The following is a 25,155-nucleotide window of genomic DNA, read 5'->3' on the forward strand; positions in this document are numbered from 1 at the left end:
CACATTATCCTCCGGAATTTCCAACACTTCAATAGGATCCCACCACCAGACACATCGTCCCCTCTCTACCTCCCATAGTGACTGCTCCCTCTGCTCTCTCTGTGACTCCCTCATGCTCTTATGTCTCTCTACCAATCAATCACCCCCCCCCTTGTGTCCATAGGAACTGCCACACTTGTACCCATGCCTCCTCCCTCACAACAGTCTGGGGCCCCAAAGATGCCATCAAAGTGAGGCAACAATTTACTTGTATGTCAGTAGGATTGATTTACAGCATCTGTTGCTCCCTTTGTGGCCTTCTCTAAATTGGAGAGACTGTGTACTGACTGGCAGATTGCTTCGCTGATTACCCTTGCTCTGTCTGCACCAGTGACAGGGATCTCCCAGTCGACAACCATTTCAGTTCTGCATCCCACTCCCATACTTACATGTCTGCCTCCGGCCTCATGTACTATCCCACCAAGACCACCTGTAATTTGGAGGTACAACACCTGATTTTCCATCTGGGCACACTCCAGCAAGATGGCATTAACATTGACTTTTCCGGTTTCTCATATCCTGCTCTCCTCTTCCCCCTCCCTGTTCCCTTCCCCCTGTCTTCTTTCCCTCAGCTCTCCACCCCTTCCCTCTCTATTCACTCAGACATCCCTCCTTCCCTGCTTACTGCTGTGCCCTCCCTCCCTTCTCCACCTATTACCTGCCTTTGCCACTGTACTCCACCCCCATGCCTCCACTCCTTTACTATTTTGTTCAGACGCCTGCTGACATTTTTCCACACCTCGATAAAGGCCTCAAGCCCGAAACTTTATCTTTGCTTTATAAAGGACACTGTTTGACCTGCTGAGTTTCTCCAACAATGTGTTTTTACTTCCACCACGGTATCTACAGACTTTCATGTTTTACTTCAAAATAACCATATAACCATTTACGGAGCGGAAACAGACCATGTTGGCCTTTCGAGTCCGCACCGGTTCACTGATTTACTATGGTAGTTTTTTTTTTGAAGTAGCCATTTGGCTGCAACAAGTAAGAATTTTGGTGTGTATGTACATTTGTACAATATATATAATAAATATGATTATTATCTGATTATTGCAAACTTGCCTCTTTCTCAACTTCAGCAGGATTAGAAAGTATAGACTTCGAAGAGCCAATTCAACGCAGAGCCCCCATGTGGTAGGTGCATTAAAGCAACAGGGAGACTATAACTGGGTTTCTCAATGAAATAGAAAAGAAAATGAATGGTCCCATGGCTGAAATCCCTGACCAAGTCATGACCTCTTGATGGCAATCAGATTTAGGTCAAATATCAAAAGTTTTGGAGAGAATTAACCAGTAGTATTTGGCAGCTGACGGGATTTACAGATTTTAATAAGGTGTGGATATATTTTGCTGGTTTTTCTTCATTTGTGCTGTGCTGAGTTGGAATTGCCATAAATATCAACATGTCATTGTAAAAGTATGTATGCATCATTACTAGAAGGAAGGCAGAGATTCTGTAGAGGGGCAGGTACAAACTACAAGTGGAACAAAGCAGAGTGATCCATCGGGTCAGGGGGCCAGAGGCAGGAGTGAGCATGGGGAGGTGCAAACATCACAGCATGAAAGATGAGAGGATCCAGGGAGCCCTCTCTCAGAGGTCATGGCAGAAAGAAAAATTAGAGCAGGGCAGGAGAACCTCAAAGCCTCTGCAATTCTACACAGACCAAGAGGTGTTGTGATGGCAGCGCCTATTTTATTTTAAATTGCAGCGGAAACCCAGGCTAGTGGCTGAGCCAAGAGGCTGTATGTTCCTGGCTGCTGAGCATTTTAGGAATTCAGTCTGTTAAAGTTATTTGTGGCAGGGTGGAATGAAATTGGTACTTGAAACCCAGTGGGATTGCTAGACAGAAAACTTGATCATTCGGGGTTTATAGTACATAAAGAAGCATAAAGAAATATGAAGAACAAATGTTCACCTGAGTTATGAACCTGCTGGTGCAAAAGACAATTTGAACAGTGAATTAAACTAATGGGGAGAGTGTTCAGGAACCGTGTCATGGCATTAAAAGTCTAAAATTTGCAGAGAGTAGTTGTTTAGATGAGAAATTACAATTATGAATGTTACCTACTGTAAATATTGCTGCTACAAACATTGACGTAAAGTTTTTTGCACATAATGTTCTCAGACATGAACGAGACAAAATATGCAAACTTCTAATTGCATAGCTACACGTGAGGTTTGTTGAATCATGTAAGATGTTATTGCAAAATATTTTACGTTTTCTGAGCTTATTAAAAACAATGAACTTTGTCATTTCGATACAAATATTTTTAGGTGCTCATTTCTGTTTCAGTTTTCAGTTATAACATTTAACAAGCAGTTAAAAGCAGTAAAGCCTTTAGCGTGCCACTTAACCATCTATCTTTAACAAAATACCATCATGTGCTTCATTGAGTTCTGGGAAGGAGAGCTTGCCCAATCGACCAGAAACTTAACTAGAATGGCCATATAAATATACTGGCAATAGGAGAAAGTTGAACACTTGTCATATTAGTACAGATGCTGCATGCACTTCTCTTAGCAGCAATCAACTCACCTCCTTTCCCCTCAAAAAAATTCCCATCATCTACATGACATGTCAAGAATCTACTAGGATTGTATCCACCTACTTGGATGAGTGAAGCTCCCACAACACTTAATCGTGATGCCATGTGGCCCAAAATATTCGACTTGATTAACATTCCATCCACCACCACGAAAATGAATTCTCTCCTCCACCATTTTGTGATGGTAGAACCCTTCTCAAAATGCACTGTAATTACTTAACAAGACCATTCTGACCGCACCTCCCAAACCCTCACCTCTCACACAAGGCACATGGGAACACCCTCATTGTGGAATCTCTTCCACTTTGCACACTATCCCTAATTAAAAATAATTTGCTTTCCTTCATTGTTGAACCTTGAAAACTGTCACCGAACAACTCCGTTAGAGTTATTTCACTGGACGAATTGTAATGGTTCAAGAAGGTGGCTCAAAAGGCAGTAGAGAATGAAAAATTAATTCTGGCATTGCAAGAAATGCTCCCATCCCAGACAAATAATGTAAAAAAGCCAAACTTATTATGCACCAGTGGGCGCATTTGTGTGAACTTTCTCGTGAATTTGGATATGTGTTCATGAGAGAGTTGTGAAATTGGCATGGTGTGACTTTTTGGTAAAATAAATTTGAAGCAGAAAACGATCACTGGAAAAATAAAATCATGTCATTTATAGCATGATGCAATTGGAGGAGTAGGTGATCAGCTAAGATGCATGCAGAATCAATAATGAAGTCTCAAAGACAAAGATGTAAAGAATTTTATCCCCATCTTTTCTTTGTTTTATCTCATTTGTTAAAGCTGCAGACCAGCCAAAAAGAAATGAAGGGGGATAGCAGTTTTAATGTTCAAACAAAATCAACACTGCTGTGGCCCATTTGAAGGTGCCTGAATAGCTCTGATGCAAATCTCATTGAAACAACATTCTCCTTTACATCATTGTCTCTGGAATGCATTCCACTGATAAGATACTAAGAGAATCATGGCACACGACCATTATCTTGAGCACTGCATCACCAACACATAGTGCTCTTTTGTAAAAACATTTTTTTTACTTGGCTCAAATTCTGGCAGGCAGGCTTGGAAAGTCATTAACCGTGGATTGTGTTTGATGTGTGACAGAGTATAGCTCATAGTACTATTCTTACAGTCTCTATTACAAACATAAATGTTCTTCTTTTGAACAGGTCTCATATCATCATACTTCAATAAAATATTTGAGGATGGATGACCTTAAGAGTTTTAGTTTTCTTTCCTGAACATTTGGGCTTCAAAAAAAAGTTACCCGAATGATTTTTTTTAAATTATTCAAGAGACAAAATTTATTACCTTAATTGAAAGAACATTTAGCATCTGCAAGAACATAGAAGTCTTTGTTTCTTTCAGTCAAATGTGAAGAAATCACAGTAATTGTTCGCGTCACTGCTACACACTTCAATCCTTTTCTGAGCATATGCCCAAGGCCTTGGTATTAACAGACATTGTATCTAGTACAGTGCGATGTGTAGATTATCTGTGTTAGGTTGGGGGGAGTATTGGCATCACTAAGGGGTGCAGACCACACTGGGAGACACAATCAGAGGGGATTACCCCAAAATAACTGTCCATAAAATGTTTGTGCAGTGTTTCAGCAGAAATGTATTATTTTTTTAATAAAAATATCCCTGTGGTTAGTTATAACAACAAAAATATTTTCCGTAAGTCCATCTTACATGTATTAATATACCTACAAGGCAAAAAACTCTATGCTAATTTACTTTTTGAACCTTCTGGTCAGAGACCACACACCCCCAGCTCAGCACCGCCGCCACCGCCAACCCGGTCATACAAGAAATACACACCTGCTTCTTCTAAGCTTGGTATGCTCGAAGACTCGATTCATGGGGTGGGGGGTGGGGGGTTACACAATGAGTTACTGCACTGGGTGACACCAACCCTAGTGACGCCACTGGGGAGCAGGAAAGCAAGGGAGAGATTCTTCACTGAATCAAATCTAACTGAGGTGCAGCACCACTTTAACCTGGAGGCTAAAGGGAATCTAGGTTGGTAGTGATAACTGGAAAGAAACAGGTGCGATAAATTTCTTCAAACATTCCGCACGAATTAAGCATTTTAAGAATGAAACTTTTTACTTGTAGTATTAACATTTCAGGGCTAAGGAGACTATATGCTGATCATTATTATTCATTGTGCCTTTAAAAGATCGTGTTATATGGCGAGCTCTCCACTGGCCACTGTGACAGAGGTGCACCAAAGAAAAGGTACAAGGACTGCCTAAAGAAATCTCTTGGTGCCTGCCACATTGACCACTGCCAGTGGGCTGATATCGCCTCAAACCGTGCATCTTGGCGCCTCACAGTTTGGCGGGCAGCAACCTCCTTTGAAGAAGACCGCAGAGCCCACCTCACTGACAAAAGGCAAAGGAGGAAAAACCCAACACCCAACCCCAACCAACCAATTTTCCCCTGCAACCGCTGCAACCGTGTCTGCCTGTCCCGCATCGGACTTGTCAGCCACAAACGAGCCTGCAGCTGACGTGGACATTTACCCCCTCCATAAATCTTCGTCCGCGAAGCCAAGCCAAAGACACCTGAATGCACCAATCTGATTGTTTTTAATTCTGTGTGTCTCCTAGATAATTAATAGGCAACCCTAATTTTATTTTCTATACCCTATCTACCTCTGAATTCCAAATATAGCACAGTTTGTGGAGCAGCAGGCTAATTCAGAGAGAATCTGGGTGGTTTTCATGTTTAATTGCTGATGACCATTGTTGCCCTTGACATCATTAGGAAAAAAAATCAAGGCCTTTCTTTGCCTTTCTGGGTTGTGAGATGTCAGTGTTGGTGAATGAAGAAATAAAAAGACAGGCAATTAAAATTAAGTTATTATAAACATTAATTAAGGACACAGTAAACATAATTTCTGGAGAAATACAGTTTAAATCATAGACAAGGTGTTTTAAACTGTAATTGTCCCCAAATCCCTGTTGATCCATGGATGCATTCCCTCCTCACATGTTATCATCTCTCTCTTCGTCATTTCTCTCCACCTCTGTCACCATCTCTCTCCCTCTCTCTCACACTATGCTGGTCTAGAAATTATTGGGTGCAAGGGAGTGAATCACAATGTAACCTGAGCCTTATATTCCTATTTTCTAGGTCTAAAGTGAAGTTTTCGATATATGCATTGATTTGCAACTGCTTCTCCAAAACATTTGAGGATTTGGCACTAGTTTTATAAAAAAAACTCTGACAGACATCATGATTAATAAACTTACCTGATGAAAGACTGTGGTCAAATATACAGCTTGTTGTCAATCAGTCACAAGGACAGTCCAGTTGCTCAAAGTATTTTTTTGTTAGTACTCATTCCATTAAGTACATTCCAAATTAAGGTAAACACATTTAAAAATTTCTACCAGTTTCATCATTTTTGGCATAAGAACAGAACATTCTGACTATTTATAACTGATAATTATTTGTCAATTGTCTTTTTTTTTGTTTTGAAAATGTCTGGTTAGCTACATTAACGATCTGGAAGTAGGGGTGGAGAATTGGATAAGCAAGTTTGCGGATGATACAAAGATTGGTGGTGTTGTGGACAGAGAGAAAGATTACCGTAGATTAAAAGGTGATTTAGGAAGGCTGGAGGTGTGGGCTGAGAAATGGCTGATGGAATTTAATACAGATAAGTGTGAGGTGTTACATTTTGGAAGGGCAAATCTAAATAGGTCATATCCATTAAATGGTAGGTTATTGAGATGTGCAGAGCAACAAAGGGATTTAGGAGTGATGGTAAATAGTACCCTCAGGGCTGATACTCAGGTAGATGGTGTGATGAAGAAGGCATTTGGAATGTTGGCCTTCATAAATCGGAGTATTGAATTCAAGAGTAGGGAGGTTATGATGAAATTGTACAAGGCATTGGTGAGGCCAAATTTGGAGTACTGTGTACAATTTTGTTCACCAAATTATAGGAAAGATATAAACAAAATAGAGAGAGTACAGAGAAGGTTCACGAGAATGTTGACAGGATTTCAAGGTGTGAGTTGCAGGGAAAGGTTGTGCAGACTAATGCTTTTTTCTCTGGAGCGTAGAAGATTGAGGGGGGACTTGATAGAGGTGTTTAAGATTTTAAAAGGGACAGACAGAGTAAATGTGGATAGGCTTTTTCAATTAAGAGTGGGGGAGATTCGAACTAGAGGGCACGGTTTAAGATTGAAGGGGGAAATTATAAGGGGAACATGAGGGGAAATTTCTTTACGCAAAGGGTGGTAGGGATGTGGAATGAGCTTCCGGCAGACGTGGTTGAGGCGGGATCATTGGTTACATTTAAGGATAGACTGGATAGTTCCATGGAGAGGAGAGGACTGGAGGGGTATGGACTGGGTGCTGGTCAGTGGGACTAGGAGGGTGGGAATTTGTTACGGCATGGACTAGTAGGGCCGAACTGGCCTGTTCTGTGCTGTAAGTGGTTATATGGTTTATATGGTTACATTGAAAAAAACAATTGTGACATACTTATCATTTCTTTGTCCAATTTTTAAATTTGAAGTAATGCAGTTTTTATCATCTCTATCTGTAGAGATTTCTAGACAGAGAAATATGTCAAATCAGATGATACGCTTTATAATTGTCACTTTGCCATATGGTGGAGTCTTGGTCCCTGTGGGTGCAAACAAGATACAATGTCAGATCACTTAATATTTATTATAATGTCATCAAATAGAAATGTAACATGACCAGAAATTTCCTTTAGTTCTGCCATAAGGCAGACAGTAGCCCCTTTTCCACTGGTACCTTGTCCCAGGAATTAACACGTTAAAGAAAAACAGTCAGCGTGTGGTACCAAATCACGCTGGGGATTGACGGTCTCTATACCTACTCATATCCCCAGCATCGGCTGATGCCGGTGTACTGATTAAACCAGTGGAAAAAAGGACAACTTTCAGCCATTCCATTCAATGGTAAAATCTCCGCTCCCCGGGGATGAGTGTCTTCAGTGGAAGAGCAATCCATGTCCTGGTTAGAGGTAGCCCAGAGGAAACAGCACATGCGGGTTCCTATCCCAGGTCACTGCATGGCCAATTAACTGGGATGCCAGTAGCAAAAGGGCTAAATTTTGTCATTAGCATTGCCCAGAACCCCTTACAGTAAAAAAAGAAGCAAATGAGAGTCCCCTGGAGTCACTGAGTGACCATGGACTTGCCTCCAGCACTCGCACAGCCTCTGCAGCCACACAAACCTCCATTTGTTCAATTAATCAGCAATCTAAGCTCAGATCCAAACCCTCAACACAATGAGGAAGCCTTCAGTGCCCAGTGGACTTTGGGAACCCTTCTTGCCCTCAGCATCCTCTTGAATCCTGGTCCTGATGATCCAGTCTCCAATAGCCCACAGCCTGGTGTGAGTCCTTTCAGCTCCTATCGCCAGCGCCCCAAAATCTGTGTGGGTTCCTCACTGCGAGTTGCCAACAGCTCACAGCCTGTGTGCATCTTTCAGCTGCAGAGCCCCTCACAGATCCACTGCCGTGGTCACCGTCCTAAAGGACATCTCATCTGCTTCACCTTCTCAACCAGGTGTGTTCTTCCCATTACATGTTCCCTGTTCCAGTTCACTGCCTCCCTACCAGTGTCTGCAACCCCTTGAGGCCACTGCTGAACACAGGTGTTGCCATCTTGGCCTCAGACCTCGCAGTCACATTTTTCAATGGAACATCGTCTGCTCCTTTAACAGGTCATTTAGAGGCTGTGCAGAGCTGTCATCAGTAAAACCGGGTAGTAGGACCCCACAGGGAAACTCTGTGTCTCCGATCCTCGCTCTCACTGGTCTGCAGTCTGGAAGCACGGCCGTTATAGAACCTCCGGCAGAGTAAATGTAGATGTGACAGTGAACGAATTTGAGACATTCTTGAGAGATATGATTCTTTGTTGTAAAATTGTGTTAATAGAAACACAGCCAAAAAGAACTCAGTGAATTCCTACCAAGTATGTTTTGTACTCTCAAAATTACCATCATTGAATCATTATCAAGCAACTGCAAATTTGGTGCAAAATTCCACTCCATTATAAAGACGCTTGTTAACTTTGATTGCAATACTTAAAATTACTGAAAAAACTCAACAGGTCACACAGCATCTATAAGAAGCAAACGGGCATTGCCAATATTTTAGGCCTGAGCCCTTTGTCAAGGTAGGTTGAGCAGATGATAGTTGATTTTGATTGTTAACCACCTTGTAATGATAGAGTGCTAGTGATCCTCCTGACCACTAGAGGGAGTCAGAGACTATTTTGTGGTAGCTTTGGTTGGATTCAAGATGGATATCGCCATACGGTCCTGAGTGGGTGCTTTAGCTAATTAAGTATAGTTGTTACAAATAAAAGAAACATCAGGAGTGTGCAGCCTGCACAGGAGTGGAAGAAACACCAGGAGTGTGCAGAGTATGATTCAGTCGATAGCCGAAGAGCTATGGAGAGTAATCAGAGCTGGAAGTCATTCTGTCAACGTCAGCTTTTATCCTTGGCCAATAGACAGCAGTTCTGGCCCTCCTCCTGCATTTTTCCATTCCAAGGTGCCGCTCTCACCCTTTTCAGCATCTCTCATCTCAGTGATTGAGGAATGACAATTCTGCTCTGTATGAGCTTCTGATGGGATGTAGTCTACCTACCGCACTTCCCTACTCTGCAGAGCCAAACAAGAACAGAGATGTTAAAGATGTTGAATTGAAAGAAAAGCATCTGCAAAGGAGACAAAAAAAAAACAAACTATGACAAGTCAGTATGAAGCTTAGGTCCACTGGCAAAATATGACACAGTGAGACTCAGCGATTCCAACCCTTGGGACAAAAGGCCACTCTTCTGGTGGAAGTAAATCCAAGATCCAACACTGACAGAACAGAGGAGGGTCAAATACTGAGGACAAATCAAAAGAGCTTGCTGAAAATGCACATGACACTACAAGAGCAGACAAATGCAGAAGATCCAACCTGCCCAGGAACAGAGGAAACACTATCAGGGCTGGATAGTTGTGGACCAATAGAGGTGACACAAGTGCCTGTGTTAAGAAGATCCATATGTGTCATCAAAGCACCTGTTAGACTGAATCTCTGGAAAAAAAAGGAACTGCACACTTGAAAAATTTGTGCTGCTGATGTTGTGTTTACATTTGTGTTGAACTTTAAATTGAAATCAATACTGTATTAGTGTGTCATGTTGTTAGGTTAAGCATCTCAAGGAAAAGGGATGTAATGATAGAGTGCTAGTGATTCTCCTGACCACTAGAGGAAGTTAGACACCAGTTTGTGGCAGGTTCAGTTGGATTCAAGATGGATACCTCCACATGGTCTTGAGTGAGTTCTTTTGCTAATAAAAGAAACCCAAAAGAAACCCAGTTCTGGTCGCCTAATTATAGGAAGGATATAAACAGAGTGGAGAGAGTGCAGAGAAGGTTTACCAGAATGTTACCTGGGTTTAAGCATCTAGAGTATAGGGAGAGATTGGACAGATTAGGTCTTTATTCTTTGGAGCGTAGAAGGTTGAGAGGGGATTTGATAGAAGTATTTAAGATTATGAAAGGGATAGACAGAGTGGATGTGGATAGACTATTTCCGTTAAGAGAAGGAAAGATTAAAACAAGAGGACATGAGTTAAGAATTAAGGGGCAGAGGTTTAGAGGTAACATGAGGGGGAACTTCTTTACTCAGAGAATGGTAGCCGTGTGGAATGAGCTTCCGGGAGAAATAGTGGCGGCAGAGTCAATTGTATTATTTAAGAAAAGGTTAGACAGGTATATGGATGAGAAGAAGATGGAGGGTTAATGGCATTGTGCAGGGAGGCGGGACTAGAATGGGGTGTTTGGTTCGGTGCGGACTAGAAGAGCCTAATGGCCTGTTTCCGTGCTGTAATTGTTATGTTATATGTTATGTTATAAAAGAAACATCACATTACTCATCAAAACTATACACTATTTTGAACTTTTCTATTACCTGGAAGTGAAGGTGACTACTTATGAAGGTGAACAGCTGTATTTTTACTTTTGCCCAAGATACCCTGATTCCTGCTATAGAGAAAGATCATCTTGCGACTGCACCCAGGGGAGTCTACTCTGTACTTTGGAAGCATCAACCATAATGTACCAGAAATGGAATTTCAACTTCATGGTACCGGATCAAGTGGAACATTTCATTCTAATCTGTACCCATTGTGAACTAGTGGCTAAAAGGAGCTGGACTGATGAGGATAGGCTTGCAAAGCTTTATGGAGGTTATCCCCTGTTTTACTTCATGTGGTGGAACATGGTAGTGCAGGTGTGACCTCACTCGACTGCACAGGCTGGCCTGCCTCCACCCCTGTAACTCCTCCCCATAAGATCCCCAATAAAGACTGAAAGCCCTTGTCTCCTCCCTCCATACCAGCCTTGGATCTAGGCCAACAGCATGTAGAGACATGCCCGATGTTTCTGGATATTAAAGCCTTTAACCACTTGCTTTGTGTCTGCTTGTGGTTATTGATCGAGCTACACTTCAGTCCACAAAGAGTATATAAATGATCTCACATTTCACCTAATCAGATAAATATATTAACCCCTACAGGTGCTAATTGAACACTGTATAAGTTGGGATATAAAATTCAATACATTATGCTTTTATTTGCAACCTTTCAGTCCATTGGGCTGTCAGAAAAATCAACAGCAAATTTAGTGAATTTTGATTCCCTTCCACATGCACCATCTAATCCCAATTGGGGGAACTGAGGAAAGGGTGGAGAAATTGCATAGACCCAAGTACTAAGCCAGTAAGGAGAAAAATTAGCTGAGGTACCCAATTTTGCATTATGTACACTCTTCCTGACATCAGCCTTAGCTGTCAATTATCTGACAGTTGTCAGCAGCCTGCACCTTCAGGAAATGAACAGAAAAAAATTGGCACAGATAAAAAGAACAATATTGCATAATAGAGACATTAGTTATTTGAGAGATATATCAGCATTTTAATAGCTTTGTTCCATTATTATGTATCTGAATTTAGTTCTGCTTTGATGACAGTGTCTTCAATTTTAAGACAACCTGCCAATTATATTCCAACTATCTTCTCATATCTGCACGGTTAATGGATCAGAGACCATCAATGTCATTAGGAATATACAGTTAATCCCTTTTTAATTCTCAAAACTGAGTTGTTGAAGATTTGGGGCCTGATATTGTCTCAAACCGTGCATCTTGGCGCTTCACAGTTCGGCGGGCAGCAACCTCCTTTGAAGAAGACCGCAGAGCCCACCTCACTGGCAAAAGACAAAGGAGGAAAAACCCAACACCCAACCCCAACCCACCAATTTTCCCCTGCAACCACTGCAACCATGTCTGCCTGTCCCGCATCGGACTTGTCAGCCACAAACGAGCCTGCAGCTGACGTGGACATTTACCCCTCCATAAATCTTCGTCTGCGAAGCCAAGCCAAAGAAAGATTTAACAAGCAAGTTATAGTTCAGTAATTAAGCCGCTTTCAGGTGGCCACAATACCTGACTGTAAAGCCGCCTATTGTACTCCAATGCAGCTGATGGGTGACCACCTGAAAATGGAGAACCAGGCCAGGAGGATCACTTACCCTCCTCTTATAGGTATAATGTCTGGCTCTGAAAATCCTCCATTGCACCTGAAAGCAGCAGTGGCTGCCAGAGGGCGGGCTGATTATGTCACGGTGACGTCAGCCAACGACACTGGCCTGTATTATACTGCAGTGAACCTGAGAGACATATGAGGTTGGGGTGGGATCCAAAGCTTTTGATGGCGTCTCTTAAGATGTCCAACTATTCTGTTTGCATTTGCTCTCAGCTCTCCCACTGAGCTCTTGTCGAGCCAAGAAAGCAATCAATTCATTCATGACCACATACAACTTGCAGGGATTCGCGGCACCCGCTCCGTTTACTAGTTTGCCCCATTAAACCATTCCAAATTTCACCCACTTTCCCATGGGAGTTTCTGAAATTTCAGAGCTGTCTCTGCGTTTTTTTTTAATGTAAGTAATGTTACAGTTGCATCAGAACAGGCCCTTCAGCCCATGTGTCTTTGCTGAATATGATGGACCACCCGAGGAAGTGTCCATATCTGAATCGTTGGCCGCCCTTTTATGAACTGCAAATCAGTCTAAAATTCTGCTGCTTGCTCTTCGTAGATATCTCTCCAACCCCTTCATTTTTAATACATCTACCTATCAGCCTCTTGAACGTCACTATTGTATATGCTTCTACCATTACTTCTGGCAGCCCGTTCCAGGCACTCATCACTCCCTGCATGAGATATTTCATCCACACACTGTCCTTTAACTGCCCTCTTGCCTTAAACGTGCCACCCTGATGTAATTAAACACCCAGTTATTATTTCATTTATTTAGAATTATATTGTGGAAATTGGATTTTTGGTCATTTATTGTCTGATGTTTGAATGTTTCTTTGATTATGCAAACTTGAAGGTGAAAATTCGACCAGTTATGAACAGTTTTCATAACTGAGGCACTGGTAATTTCACACTCCTTCAAACACACGCACACATACACACACACTCCCAGTACAGATGGAGGGGGAAGGATATTGCGATAGGAAAGTTTCAAAATCCCACACATTGAATTCTCCGATCTCCATTCCTGGTGTGGCTGATCACAGTTTAGAGGGAAATGGCATGTTCCGGTCTCGGAGGGGCTTCAGCATCTCCATCCACCCCCTCTCTTTTGTCTTTCTCTCAGCCCATCTTTTTACTTGAAGAATGCCAAATTGTTAGAATGCCACCTGGCCCATTAAGATTAAAACAGGAAAGATTTCTTTCTATGCTTCAACCGGTAGCACAACAATTAAATTGGAATACTTGTCTCAACCTTACAATTATCATATTCGGGACCTTCAGAGCGACTTTGCAAATAAATGTGGAGTAAATTATTACTGGCTGCCAACATCCCCATAAGCATTTCTCTTCTCTCCTCCATGATCCTGATCCTGTGTTCCTTACAGCCTCAGCCTCGACACACTGCAAATGACGTCGAGGCAGCGGGGTCGGGACTAGGCCACCGACCACAAGAGCCGGCGTTCACTTGGACACGGCTCTCTTGCTGCCGGCACGTTCAGGTGACAGAAAGGCGTATTCTTCGCGGCCACCTGAGCGTCCCGGCTACACTCCCCCAGCCGCGTCTGCTGGCGCATTATCTGCGTCCGTACACCTGAAAGCGGCTTTAGTCTCCATACGTGGATGTTTGCAGGTGAAATTATTTTTCACACCATTTCAATAAATTATAACTCATAATGATAATTATGAAGCTTTGACCTATTCTGTAAATTGGTTACTAATTCTATTTAAATAACATCTTTTTTACATATATTACTAAAAATTTACAGAGTCTTGATGTTGCACATTGAGTATATGAATATCCACATTCTGAGGTGGGGTATCACCAGTATAATAGTATGTTTGATTATTCATGATATTGTAATAATTACTTTAGCTGTTAGATTTCATATTTTCATTCTTTCATTTTAAATATTTCTATTTTTTAATACAAGTCCATAAATAGGTAAAATTATGTTATGAACACTGGGAATTCAATCAAAATCAGCACAAGAAATGTCAAGTTAAATAATCAGGAAATATTTCTGCTCAAAGCTTGGTTGTAAAACTAATGTATGATGTGTTTCATATTATTTGATTTCCTGTTCAGAGGAACCTTGCGCACTCTTTTGTTCTCCCCTGGGGAAAGATCAGCCGTTGCTGATCTCAGAGAAAGTGTTGGATGGAACTCCATGCGGTCTACATGAAGCAAACATCTGTGCAAATGGCACATGCCAGGTATGTGCAATCTCATCAAAGACCAGTTAAATGCTGCAAACAGGCGATGGTTATTCTTCTTTGAAACTTCCAAGCTATCTTTCAACAAGTACATATAACATTACTGAAAAGCTAAGTATTTACTTTAAAGTATTAAGAATCTTTTTTTTTAAAGTGGATCTGCAGCTGTTTAATACTGACTGCACATCTTTCTGAATCTCAGAGCATAAAGAAAAAGCCAAACCTTTATGGCAGGGTAACATTCAGTTAAATAGTTCTTGTAGATATTGTTGTAGAAATTAGTCTTAAAGCCTTCAGCACAAAATGGATGCCAGATTATCAGTTCTTAGTGGAACTCACTTCTGAACACATTGAAATCAGTTGGATTGACTATCTGATATTCTCCGAGTTTTGCACTAATAATCAACTTTTAGACTATTGTTTTAGCATTGCCATTCTAATTTTAAAGTTGTTAATGTAGCACATTACAGTTCAGAAATAGCCCATTCTGCCCATGTTAAACATGATGTTAAATTATTAAGCTGTTACTTTAATATGATGCATAGCCCTCTGTATCTAACACATTTTAATTTTACATCAACATTAAAAAAATAAGTTTTGTTCATCAGTCATTTCTCCATGTCTTTTCTGACTGTTCATGAAGGGCACAAAAGCAATGACAAACCCACATTTTTATTTTTATTTTTATTTTGAATTTATAAAGTCATTCATCATTTAAAAAGGCCTTCTGCCCATCATGTCTGTAGAAACCATCAAGCAGCCAATGACAGTAATTCTGCTTCATTATCTCCACTTTCCCATCAATGCCCTCAAGAACTTACTGTGGCCAATTAACCTACCAACCGACACGATCGTAGGAAGAAAATGGTGCACTGAAAAATATTCAAACTCCACCACAGACAGCACTGGAGATCAATACTGAATCATGTTCCCTGGAGCTATAAAACATCATATAGAAGATTGGAGTGTGACTAGTGTTATGTTCTTGTTTAAAAAGAGCTGCAAGGCCAAGCCAAGTGGAGGGTAATTTTTTCAAGTTACTTGGGAGGGAACTCTTCTGAAACAAATTGTTCAAAATGAGACAGATTTTTAAAAATATTTTCAGTTTTTGTTTACACCCAAATCTGACAGTGAGCATTGTGCTGTACAATGTCAGTAGGGTGAGCAAGTTTAAATGTTGATGTAATTTGCCATAGATCAGATGATAGAACAGCTGCAAAACCTCCAGCCTTTCCTTTCTGCAAACAATAGCTAAAGGTTACGTTGCCCTTAAACTTTCTCTCCTACCCTCTGGGTGAGTATTAAACTTTTACTTATCTTATAATTGTGAGTATCTCTTTCATGACAGTTAATTTGTAAAAAAAAAGAGCTAAATTTACTGCATTATATTTACTGCCTCAAAAATAATAGTAAGTTACCCTTGAGATTTTAAAAATAAAAATCCTTCATTTAATTAAATAACCTATTTTGAAAAAAAAATTCATGGGTTTAAAGGACCGTGTAAAATGGGATATATTAGCCATGCAACAATGAATTTTTGACTTAATCTGTAACTTTTAACAGATTGTGTAAAACTTACAATGACAGAACTAAATAAAAGTTCAGTGGGTTGCAAACAATTGGATTGAAATGATGCAGGTTGCCTGACTATAACAATTAATACATTTATTGCTTGATTTGCAGTAGTTACTCAAGATAATCAAATAGACACATTCATGAATATTGCTTAAAAATATTTTGTTTATTCCTCTCATCAGTGCAATATATAGCAATTTTCAGTCAGATGAGTATGGATTTTGTAGGTAACATTATGTTTGTAATCAGTTACACCTTCATCTCAGCAATTGCAAAAGAAATTTCAGAACGTCTCAACAATGGCAGTAAGTTAAAGCAAACAATACAATGTAAAGAAATTTGCCATATTTTTCCATATGTGCACATAAATGAATAGAGCTTCCATTAGGAAGAAACAGCACAACGTTCCACAAATCAGGTGTCATACTAAAAATTGATTATCTCGTGCAAATTACATTCAAAATACCGGTAGCTAAAGTTACTTAAGTTGTGAATTAATCATGACTCTGAAAACCAATCCTGTTCGGAAAACTACCTTCTCTCCAAGATGGAATGAATTAACACAGCAAATTTCCATTGTTCGTGATAGTTTTCAAGGAGGCTTTGAAAATTATGTATTTTTTTGGTACCAGGGCATTAAACATTGTCTTCTAAAAGCTTTCAAAAGACAGAAAATGCCTTAAATTTACAAATAGACTAAATTCAGTGAAAAAAAGAAATAGATCTCATAAAATCACATTATTAACAGGAGATGTGTTCAAAAAGGTTCATGTTCTATGATAAATACATTTTCAGTTACATTCATAAAAATGTAGCTGATTACATCTTAATAAATGAAGGATTTTTATTTTTAATTAACCAATCTCAGTATGAAGTACAAGAAATTCTTGGGCAGTCAGCTGGCTGCTTTATCATGAAAGATCTCTGCTCTGAAATATTGGTCCAGGTCCTCCTGCTTATGTCCCCACCCTGTCTGAAGTCACTACTGGCTGCTTCCATTTAACTTGTGCAAAGACAAATTTCAATGCTCTCTCAGCAACGTGGTCTCTGCTAGGCCTGAGGTAAAGCAGTGAGAAAACTGCGCACCCTCCCCCCCCAACCCCAACCCTTTGACAGTGAGATTGGGTGTCAGAGTCATCGGTCAATAGTAATTTAACACCATGATAGGGCTTTTGTATAGTGCGGGATGATTGTGGCCTTCTTGAAACAGTGAGATTGGGTGTCAGAGTCATCGGTCAATAGTAATTTAACACCATGATAGGGCTTTTGTATAGTGCGGGATGATTGTGGCCTTCTTGAAACAGTGAGATTGGGTGTCAGAGTCATCGATCAATAGTAATTTAACACCATGATAGGGCTTTTGTATAGTGCGGGATGATTGTGGCCTTCTTGAAACAGGAGGGAACTAGGGTTGCTGGAGAAAAAAATTAAAAGATATCCATGAATTCACCCTTCAACTGATCTGCGTAAGTTCTCAGGATGTGCCTGTTTCATCTTGTATTCGTATGTGTGAGTTTTTAGACAACACATGGATGAAGTAAAGGTTCTTTACTTTAAAGTTGTTGTAAACAGTGCCATGAGGCATGCCATGATGCTGCAAACCTCTATTACAGATCTAACATACTACACTCTTCTGATCTGTGTCAGCCTCTGCTGGCAGCCAAGTATAATCAAATGAGAGCTATAATCCTTAAGGCCTTGCTAGTTGCACTGCAACCATGATCATTATCATTACATCTCCCTTTCTTAAAACAAAAAGTAGCTTTACTTTTAACTAACATGTTTTCTTTGTATAACTCTGCAATTTTAACTTTATCACGAAGAACTTACATTTTCCTTATTATCAACATTGTTAACATTTTTTAAACTTGTTTTGTGTGTTCACATTTACAGACACTAAACCTTGAAGAGCAAATAAGATAGCACTATTTCATTCTTTAACAGGAGTCTTTAAATTTGCTCTCTGAGTCTCTAAGGAGGATTCACGTATCTTGACGATCTCCGGATTGATTTTCCTCAAATCTAAGTTGTTGCCTCAGATGATGTCTTCTCAGATGTGCATTCAGGTTGTTCAACAGTATTCATCTTTCCATCTATTGTGGCTGGTACCATTTGAAGATCTCGACAATTTCTTCGCAGAACAGCACCTTCATCTGTCTAAATGGTGTATGATCTTGGTTGGACTTCACTAAGGACAGTTCCCTTCTGTGTCTATAAGTTTGTTTTGTCTTTTAGCCTTACTTGGTCATCAGTGTAGAGTTCCAGTAGGTTTTTTGTTCCTCTGTCAAAGTAATAATTTTGCTTTTCTTTCTGTTGCTCTTTGAACTTCCTCACTTTCTATCCCTCTTTTGTTTTTAGGAGGTTCTCCTGAATGGGTAGGTTTGATCTTAGCCTATGTCCCATAAGGAGTTGTGCTGGTGACATACCACACTCGAGCGGTGTTGTGCGTTATACTAGCATGCTCTGGTAGAAGACTGTTCCATTGTCTTTTGACTTGTTCATCAATCTTTTCACTGTTTATATGGATTTTTCCACTAAAAAATTGGACTCTGTAAAATGAGGACTTGACGTGGTATGTACAAAGTCCCACTCTTTGGCAAACTGTCGGCACTTTGCATTGCAAAACTGGGGTTCATTGTCTGTGAAGATCTCGCTTGCCATGCCATGTCCGGAACATATGACTTTCATACCTGTTATAACAGCATCTGCAGTGGTGGTGTTCAGTCTTCACACCTCTGGATACAGTGAGTCATAGTTTGTGACTACAAGATAGTCCTTCCCATGACATTGGAATAGGTCAGCGCCTACCTTCTGGTAAGATCTGTATGGTACTGGGGGTGGCTTTAGTGGTTCTGCAGGATTGCTTGATTGATATTTACCACATATTGTACAGTTTGACACTTCATTTGTTATATCATTGTTGATTCTTGGCCAGTACATCACTTCTCATTCTCTTTTCTTACACTTTTTGGTTCCAAGATATCGATGTCCTCCATGGATCCTTTTTAGCATCTCAGACTCTCTGGGATAAGGATTTTGCTTAATTTGTAGATGATATTTTCAACCACTGATAGTTTTGCCTTGCCGTTCCAGTACTCTGAAATGTCAAGTGAGGAGTGCTGCTTCATGTTGACTATCCATCCAAGATGTTTTTTCTCAGTCATCTCAGTGTTTCATCTTTGTTTGTCTCTGACATTATCAGCTCTTTGTTTGCATCTGACATGAACAGTGCACTTGTGATCATGTCCATGAAGGCATTCACATCTTCATCCATTTTGGTGTTTGCGGGACCTCTTGTGTCAACAGCTCTAAACAACGTCTCTGCTGTCTACATTAGCTTATCTGGAGTGTATGCCACATTCAGTGTATAGTGTTGTAGCCTAATCATCATTCCTTGTACTCTAAGTGGACATTCAAGTAATGGCTTTTGGAACAAGACAATCAAGGTCTTATGGTCAGTCTCTACACTGATTGCTTGTCCTAACACAAACTGATGAAATCTTTCACAGGCGTATGTGGTGATATTGAGCAGCTCCTTTTCAATCTGAGTGTATCACATCTCCACGTCTGTCAGTGAGGATGAAGCATATTTTTGCAGAAGAACTGCACCAAGCCCACTAAATGATGTGTATGATGATACCTTTATGGGTCTTGCTGGTCATAAAACCTCAAAACTGATTCCTCTGTGAGCAGTTTCTTTAATTTTCTCCATAACTTTTCATGTTCATGATTCCACTCCCATTCAATATTCTTTTCTGTTAGTCTTCTCAATGGAGCCATCTTTTCTGAGAGATTGGACATGAGTTTACCCATATAGTTGACCATTCCGTGAAACCTCTAATACGTCCTTTTTGCATTGTGGTTTTGGCGTGTTCCCAATGGTGGACAGCTTTCTGGGATCTGGTCTGATGCCCCCACTGCTAATAATATCTCCTAAAAATGTTAGTTCTGTCACCCTGAGCTGGCATTTCTCTCTATTCAGCTTTAGGTTTGCTTTCCATGTTGCTTCCAGCACTTTCCTTAGTCTGTCATCATGCACAATTTTCAAGGTTACCCATACTATGATGTCATCCATTGAGGTTTCAACTCCGTCCAGGTGCTCGTAGACTATATAGATAGTTTTGTGATACCCTTCAGGAGCTGAGGCATTTCCGAATGGTAACCTTAGGAATCTGTATTCGCCAAATGAACTATTGAATGTGCATAGTCTTGAACTTGCTTCATCCAATGTTAACTGCCAAAATCCTGATGATGCATCTAACTTGCTGAAAAACTTTGCATTTGCAAACTGTGATATGATTTCTTCACATGTCAGGAGCTTAAAGTGTTCTCTCTTTATTGTTCTGTTTACATCTCTTGGATCCAAGCAATTTCTACTCTTTTCATTCTTTTTGTCCATAACAATGAGTGAACTCACCCACCCTGTTGGCTCATCTATCTTCTGAATCATGTTCAGGATTTCCATCCTGTTCTGCTTTTAGTTGCTTTTAAAGTGCAAATGGAACTTTTCTAAATGGATGTATTATCGGTGGCACATGTTTATCCACTCTGATTGTGTGTTCTCCTTGAATGCAGCCTAAACCCTGAAATAGGCCATTTTACTCTCTCCTTCACTTTCCACATGAGGACTCTTTTAACTGGTTCACTTTTTCCTAGTGAGGCCTATACATCTTTTAGTACCACGTTGAATACTAGCATGTGCTCTTTGTCCAAGTGTTTCACTTTGACCATGCATTCTCCTTTCACTGGTATATCGATACCTGAATATCCTGTCACCATCACTTTTGTTCCATACATCTTTTGTCTGGGTCTAATCTTCTTAAAATTAGTCTCTGATATTACATTAATTTGTGCTCCTCTATCCAATTTAACTGAAATGTATTTGCCATTCACTTTGAATCTCAACATCCAGTCTCTGTTTTCTTTCTTGTTTTCAGTCACAACATCTACATAGAATTCCTCTATTTCCCTTTCATCTATTGTATGAACCTTTGTTACACTTGGTTCCTACAGCAATGTGAATATTGGTTGCTTTTGTTGGACATAATGCATGGTTTACCATATGCTGGACACTTTTTTGGTAGGTGCTGTGTACCGCATCGACGACATGGCTTTCGATTGTCCCATTCATTTTTGTTCACTGGCCATGCTTCTCTTTCTACTTTGGTGGGCTTTTGTTAAATGGTTTATGTCTGTTATAGCTGCCTGCTAGTTTCACTGAACAGCTCTTTTGCCTGTGTTTTTGCACTTACTGTAGCCCTACAGAGGGCTATGGCTTTTTCCAGGTCTAGATTTTACTCTCTTAGCAGTTTTTCCCTTACACTATTATCTGGAATACCACACACAAGTCTGTATTTTATCAGCGAGTCGGTCAGTCCACCAAATTTACATGTTTTGCTTCTGTCTCTCAATTCACTCACATACTGATCAATACTTTCTTCTGTTTTCTGTATATGTGAAAAATCTATGCCTCTCAAATGTCACATTACATTTAGGTGGGAAATATTCCTCAAACTGTTCGATTATTTTTTCCAGTTTTATTTTGTCTCCTTCAGCAGCAAATGTAAAGTTATTATACACCTCCAGGGCTTCATCACCCACAACATGTAAGAAAACTGACACTTTCACTTTATAGCTCTTCTTGTCAGATCCATCTACCACTAAATACAATCCAAAAAGCTGATTAAATCTGTTCCAATTTTCAGCCACATTACCTGTCAGCTGATGTTTCGCTGGTGGGTGTAATCCTTCCATTTTTCACTTTGTTAGCTTCTCTTCACTGATTAATTGCTGACTTTAGATTTTCCTTTTAAAGTATTTCCTTCTAATTTCCTTCATCCCACTTCTGACACCATGTTTCATCTCTGTATTCATATGTGTGTGTTCTTAGACAATACATGGATGAAGGAAAAGATTCTTTATTTTAAAGTTGTTGTAAACAGCACATGAGGCATGCCATGTGGCTGCAAGCCTACATTACAGAACTAACATACTGCACTCTCTTGCTCTGTGTGAGGTCCTGCTAGCAGCCAAGTATAATCAATAGGGAGCTATAATCCTTAAGGCATTGCTAGTTGCATTGCAACCATGATCAATGTCATTACAATGGCCAAGAGTTCTATGTGGGCTATTCACTTTCCGCAGTTTCACTCTTCAGAAGGTTGATCTGACATCAGTAACAGTGACCATCGGGGAGCATTGTACTGTTCCATGGAGCTCATCAGGAAGAGTTGTGCTGTATCATGGATCTCATCGGGGAGTGGTGTACTGTTCCGTGGACCTCATCGGAGAGTTTTGCACTGTTTCATGGAGCTCATCGGGGAATGTTGTGCTGTCCTATGCTGTGCTGCCCGGCTTTTCTTTTCACTCCATGATAGCAGGCATGCCCGGCTGCAGTCACCGGGTGTCCATGATATTCTCATGTGACTCAAGCCTCATGACTTTCACCATGGCCTCATATTTCTTGGATAGTGTCCAAGTCCACTAACTTGACTGTCTCCAACCTGGCCTTCATCAGTGAGTTGACTTTCAGTTCATTGATTGTTTCTGAATGGAGAATACCCATATTGTTCTCTTCTTTCTTTCTTCTTCTTCTTCTTTTCTTTCTTTGGCTTGGCTTCGCGGACAAAGATTTATGGAGGGGTATGTCCACTTCTGCTGCAGGCTCGTTGGTGACTGACAAATCCGATGTGGGACAGACAGGCACGGTTGCAGCAGTTGCAAGGGAAAATTGGTTGGTTGGGTTTGGGTGTTGGGTTTTTCCTCCTTTGTCTTTTGTCAGTGAGGTGGGCTCCGCGGTCTTCTTCAAGGGAGTTTGCTGCCCGCCGAACTGTGAAGTGCCAAGATGCATGGTTGGAGGCGATATCAGCCCACTGCCTTTGGTCAATGTGGCAGGCACCAAGAGATTTTTTTAAGCAGTCCTTGTACCTCTTCTTTGGTGTATCTCTGTCTCGGTGGCCAGTGGAGAGCTCGCCATATAACACGATCTTGGGAAGGCGATGGTCCTCCATTCTGGAAACGTGACCGACCCAGCGCAGTTGGGTCTTCAGTAGCGTGGATTCGATGCTTGCGGACTCTGCCAGCTCGAGTACTTCGATGTTGGTGATGAAGTCATTCCAATGAATGTTGAGGATGGAGCAGAGACAGCGCTCATGGAAGCGTTCTAGGAGCCGTAGGTGATGCCGGTAGAGGACCCATGATTCGGAGCCGAACAGGAGCGTGGGTATGACAACGGCTCTGTACACGCTGATCTTTGTGTGTTTCTTCAGGTGATTGTTTTTCCAGACTCTTTTGTGTAGTCTTCCAAAGGCACTATTTGCCTTGGCGAGTCTGTTATCTATCTCTTTGTCGATCCTTGCATCTCTTAGACATGCAGTATTCCACACACTTACAGGTGGGACTGGATTTCTTTCCCAAATCCTAGTGGAAAACCAGTGGCTCCAGGTCCTGAAATTTAACCCTTTCTTCAAGCACCTGCACCAAAGTATGAGACCCCGTGCACATTTAATGGCCACTAAACTCCAATATATGTTCTGTGAACACAATTTTGTTCTCTCCCTATCCTCCCTCAGTTGCTGGGTTTCTCCAGCATTTTCTGTTTCTACTTTAAATTAGTAGCATTTAAAATTTAAGGGAAAAACACAAATTTAAAAGGAAGAAAACAAATTACATTGTAAATTACTATACTTTTGTGCTTGTTCACAATAGATTTATTGTTTGTGATTGCGTAAATCAGTTTGAGCAAACATTTGAACCATTTTGGAAACCACAATAATCTTTGGAAGTGCATTTTGCCGAACTGCCACATCACGAAGGCTGAAGCTCTGTTCAAGATATAAAGCTCCCCTTTTCTTTATTAATTTTTTGTTTGCATTTTATTATAAATAAATATGACTCAATTTATAACTTTGCAAGCCATAATAAATCTCACTGATCTCTTCAAAAGTTTTACGTCATGATTTAATTGTGGGGCAGGTAAATCTTATTTAAGTTTTCACTAATTCCACCCTGCCTTTGCCAATAACTACCAGGAGAAAGGTAGTAAAACACACACAATTATCTGTAATTCTGGAACTAGTTTCTAAATCGTACAGGAGTTACCCTTTGTCAGTTCAGAATGTTGGCAAGAGCGCAAGATGACCCACAGCTTGCAAGCTTGAGTATTTTTCATTTTTAGCTGTATGAAGTGTGTAATATAATACTGTACTTGTCAAAAGAAAGCTGGGCAGAGCTCCCATGCCAGTCTGACGACATTTTGTATGGCCTACAGCTGCTGCTCAAGAGCGATCTGGGAAATAAGGCATTCCTCTCCCTTGATCATAAGAACTTAAGAAACAGGAGGAAGAGTAGCCCATCTGGCCCATTGAGCCCATGGTGATCATGGTTGATCTGATCATAGGCTCATCTCCACCTACCTGCCTTTACCCCATATCCCTTAATTCCCCTACTTTATTAAAAAAAACTTCTAACCTTTTGTTAAATATATTTACTGAGATAGCCTTCAGTGTTTCAATGGGCAGCAAATTCCATAGATTAACCATCCTCTGAGAAAAGCAGTTCCTCCTCATCTCTGTCCTAGATTACTACCTTGGTTCTTGAGGCTATGTCCTCGAGCTCTAGTCTCCCCCAACAATGGGAACATCTTACCTACCTCTATTTTATCAATGCATTTCATAAATTTCATACATTTATATGATCCAATGCCTAATCCCAAGACCGCCTTCATAAAAAGAGCTAGCATGGCAAACTTGATCTCAAGATTCATTTAGAGAAGTAAGTACTCCTACAATGTCATAAAGGTGCTACTGAGCATCTTGTGTTCGGGAATGATTAACCACGATAATCCTTGCAGCTGCCCATTGGAATTTGGGGATTCGACAGTAACAGTTAGGTATAGGCAAACCTCAAACCTAGGCAAGAAATTGCTGGTGATACGTGGTTAAGAGTGCAATTCCAGGTAGCAGGAGGAAAATCCCTGACTTACAGATTACCCTAAGAAATTAATTGCTTTCTGGACCTCAGGGTAGCATATGTTTTACTCGTACTATATGAAAAGTACAATAACATTTCAGATCATTTTCTTTTAGATTCTTGCTTTTCCTGTTTCCCCAGAGATTACAATTGGAATTCAGTTTAGGTATTTAATGAGGAGTTATTGTCCAACAAATGT

At 40.6% G+C, this 25,155-nt stretch overlaps 1 protein-coding gene across 1 annotated transcript in view; it reads left to right on the forward strand.

Annotated features, from left to right (window-relative positions):
• The window catches only part of LOC138735984 (A disintegrin and metalloproteinase with thrombospondin motifs 19-like), a 377,361-nt gene that overhangs the window by 247,796 nt on the left and 104,410 nt on the right, over window positions 1–25,155 (forward strand). Inside the window, exon 14 of the mRNA XM_069885117.1 lies at window positions 14,284–14,411. Coding sequence (XP_069741218.1) covers window positions 14,284–14,411 — 128 coding nt within the window. The remainder of the gene's footprint in view (window positions 1–14,283; window positions 14,412–25,155) is intronic.

This window comes from Narcine bancroftii, chromosome 1, assembly GCF_036971445.1.
Source record: "Narcine bancroftii isolate sNarBan1 chromosome 1, sNarBan1.hap1, whole genome shotgun sequence".
Lineage (NCBI taxonomy): Eukaryota > Metazoa > Chordata > Chondrichthyes > Torpediniformes > Narcinidae > Narcine > Narcine bancroftii.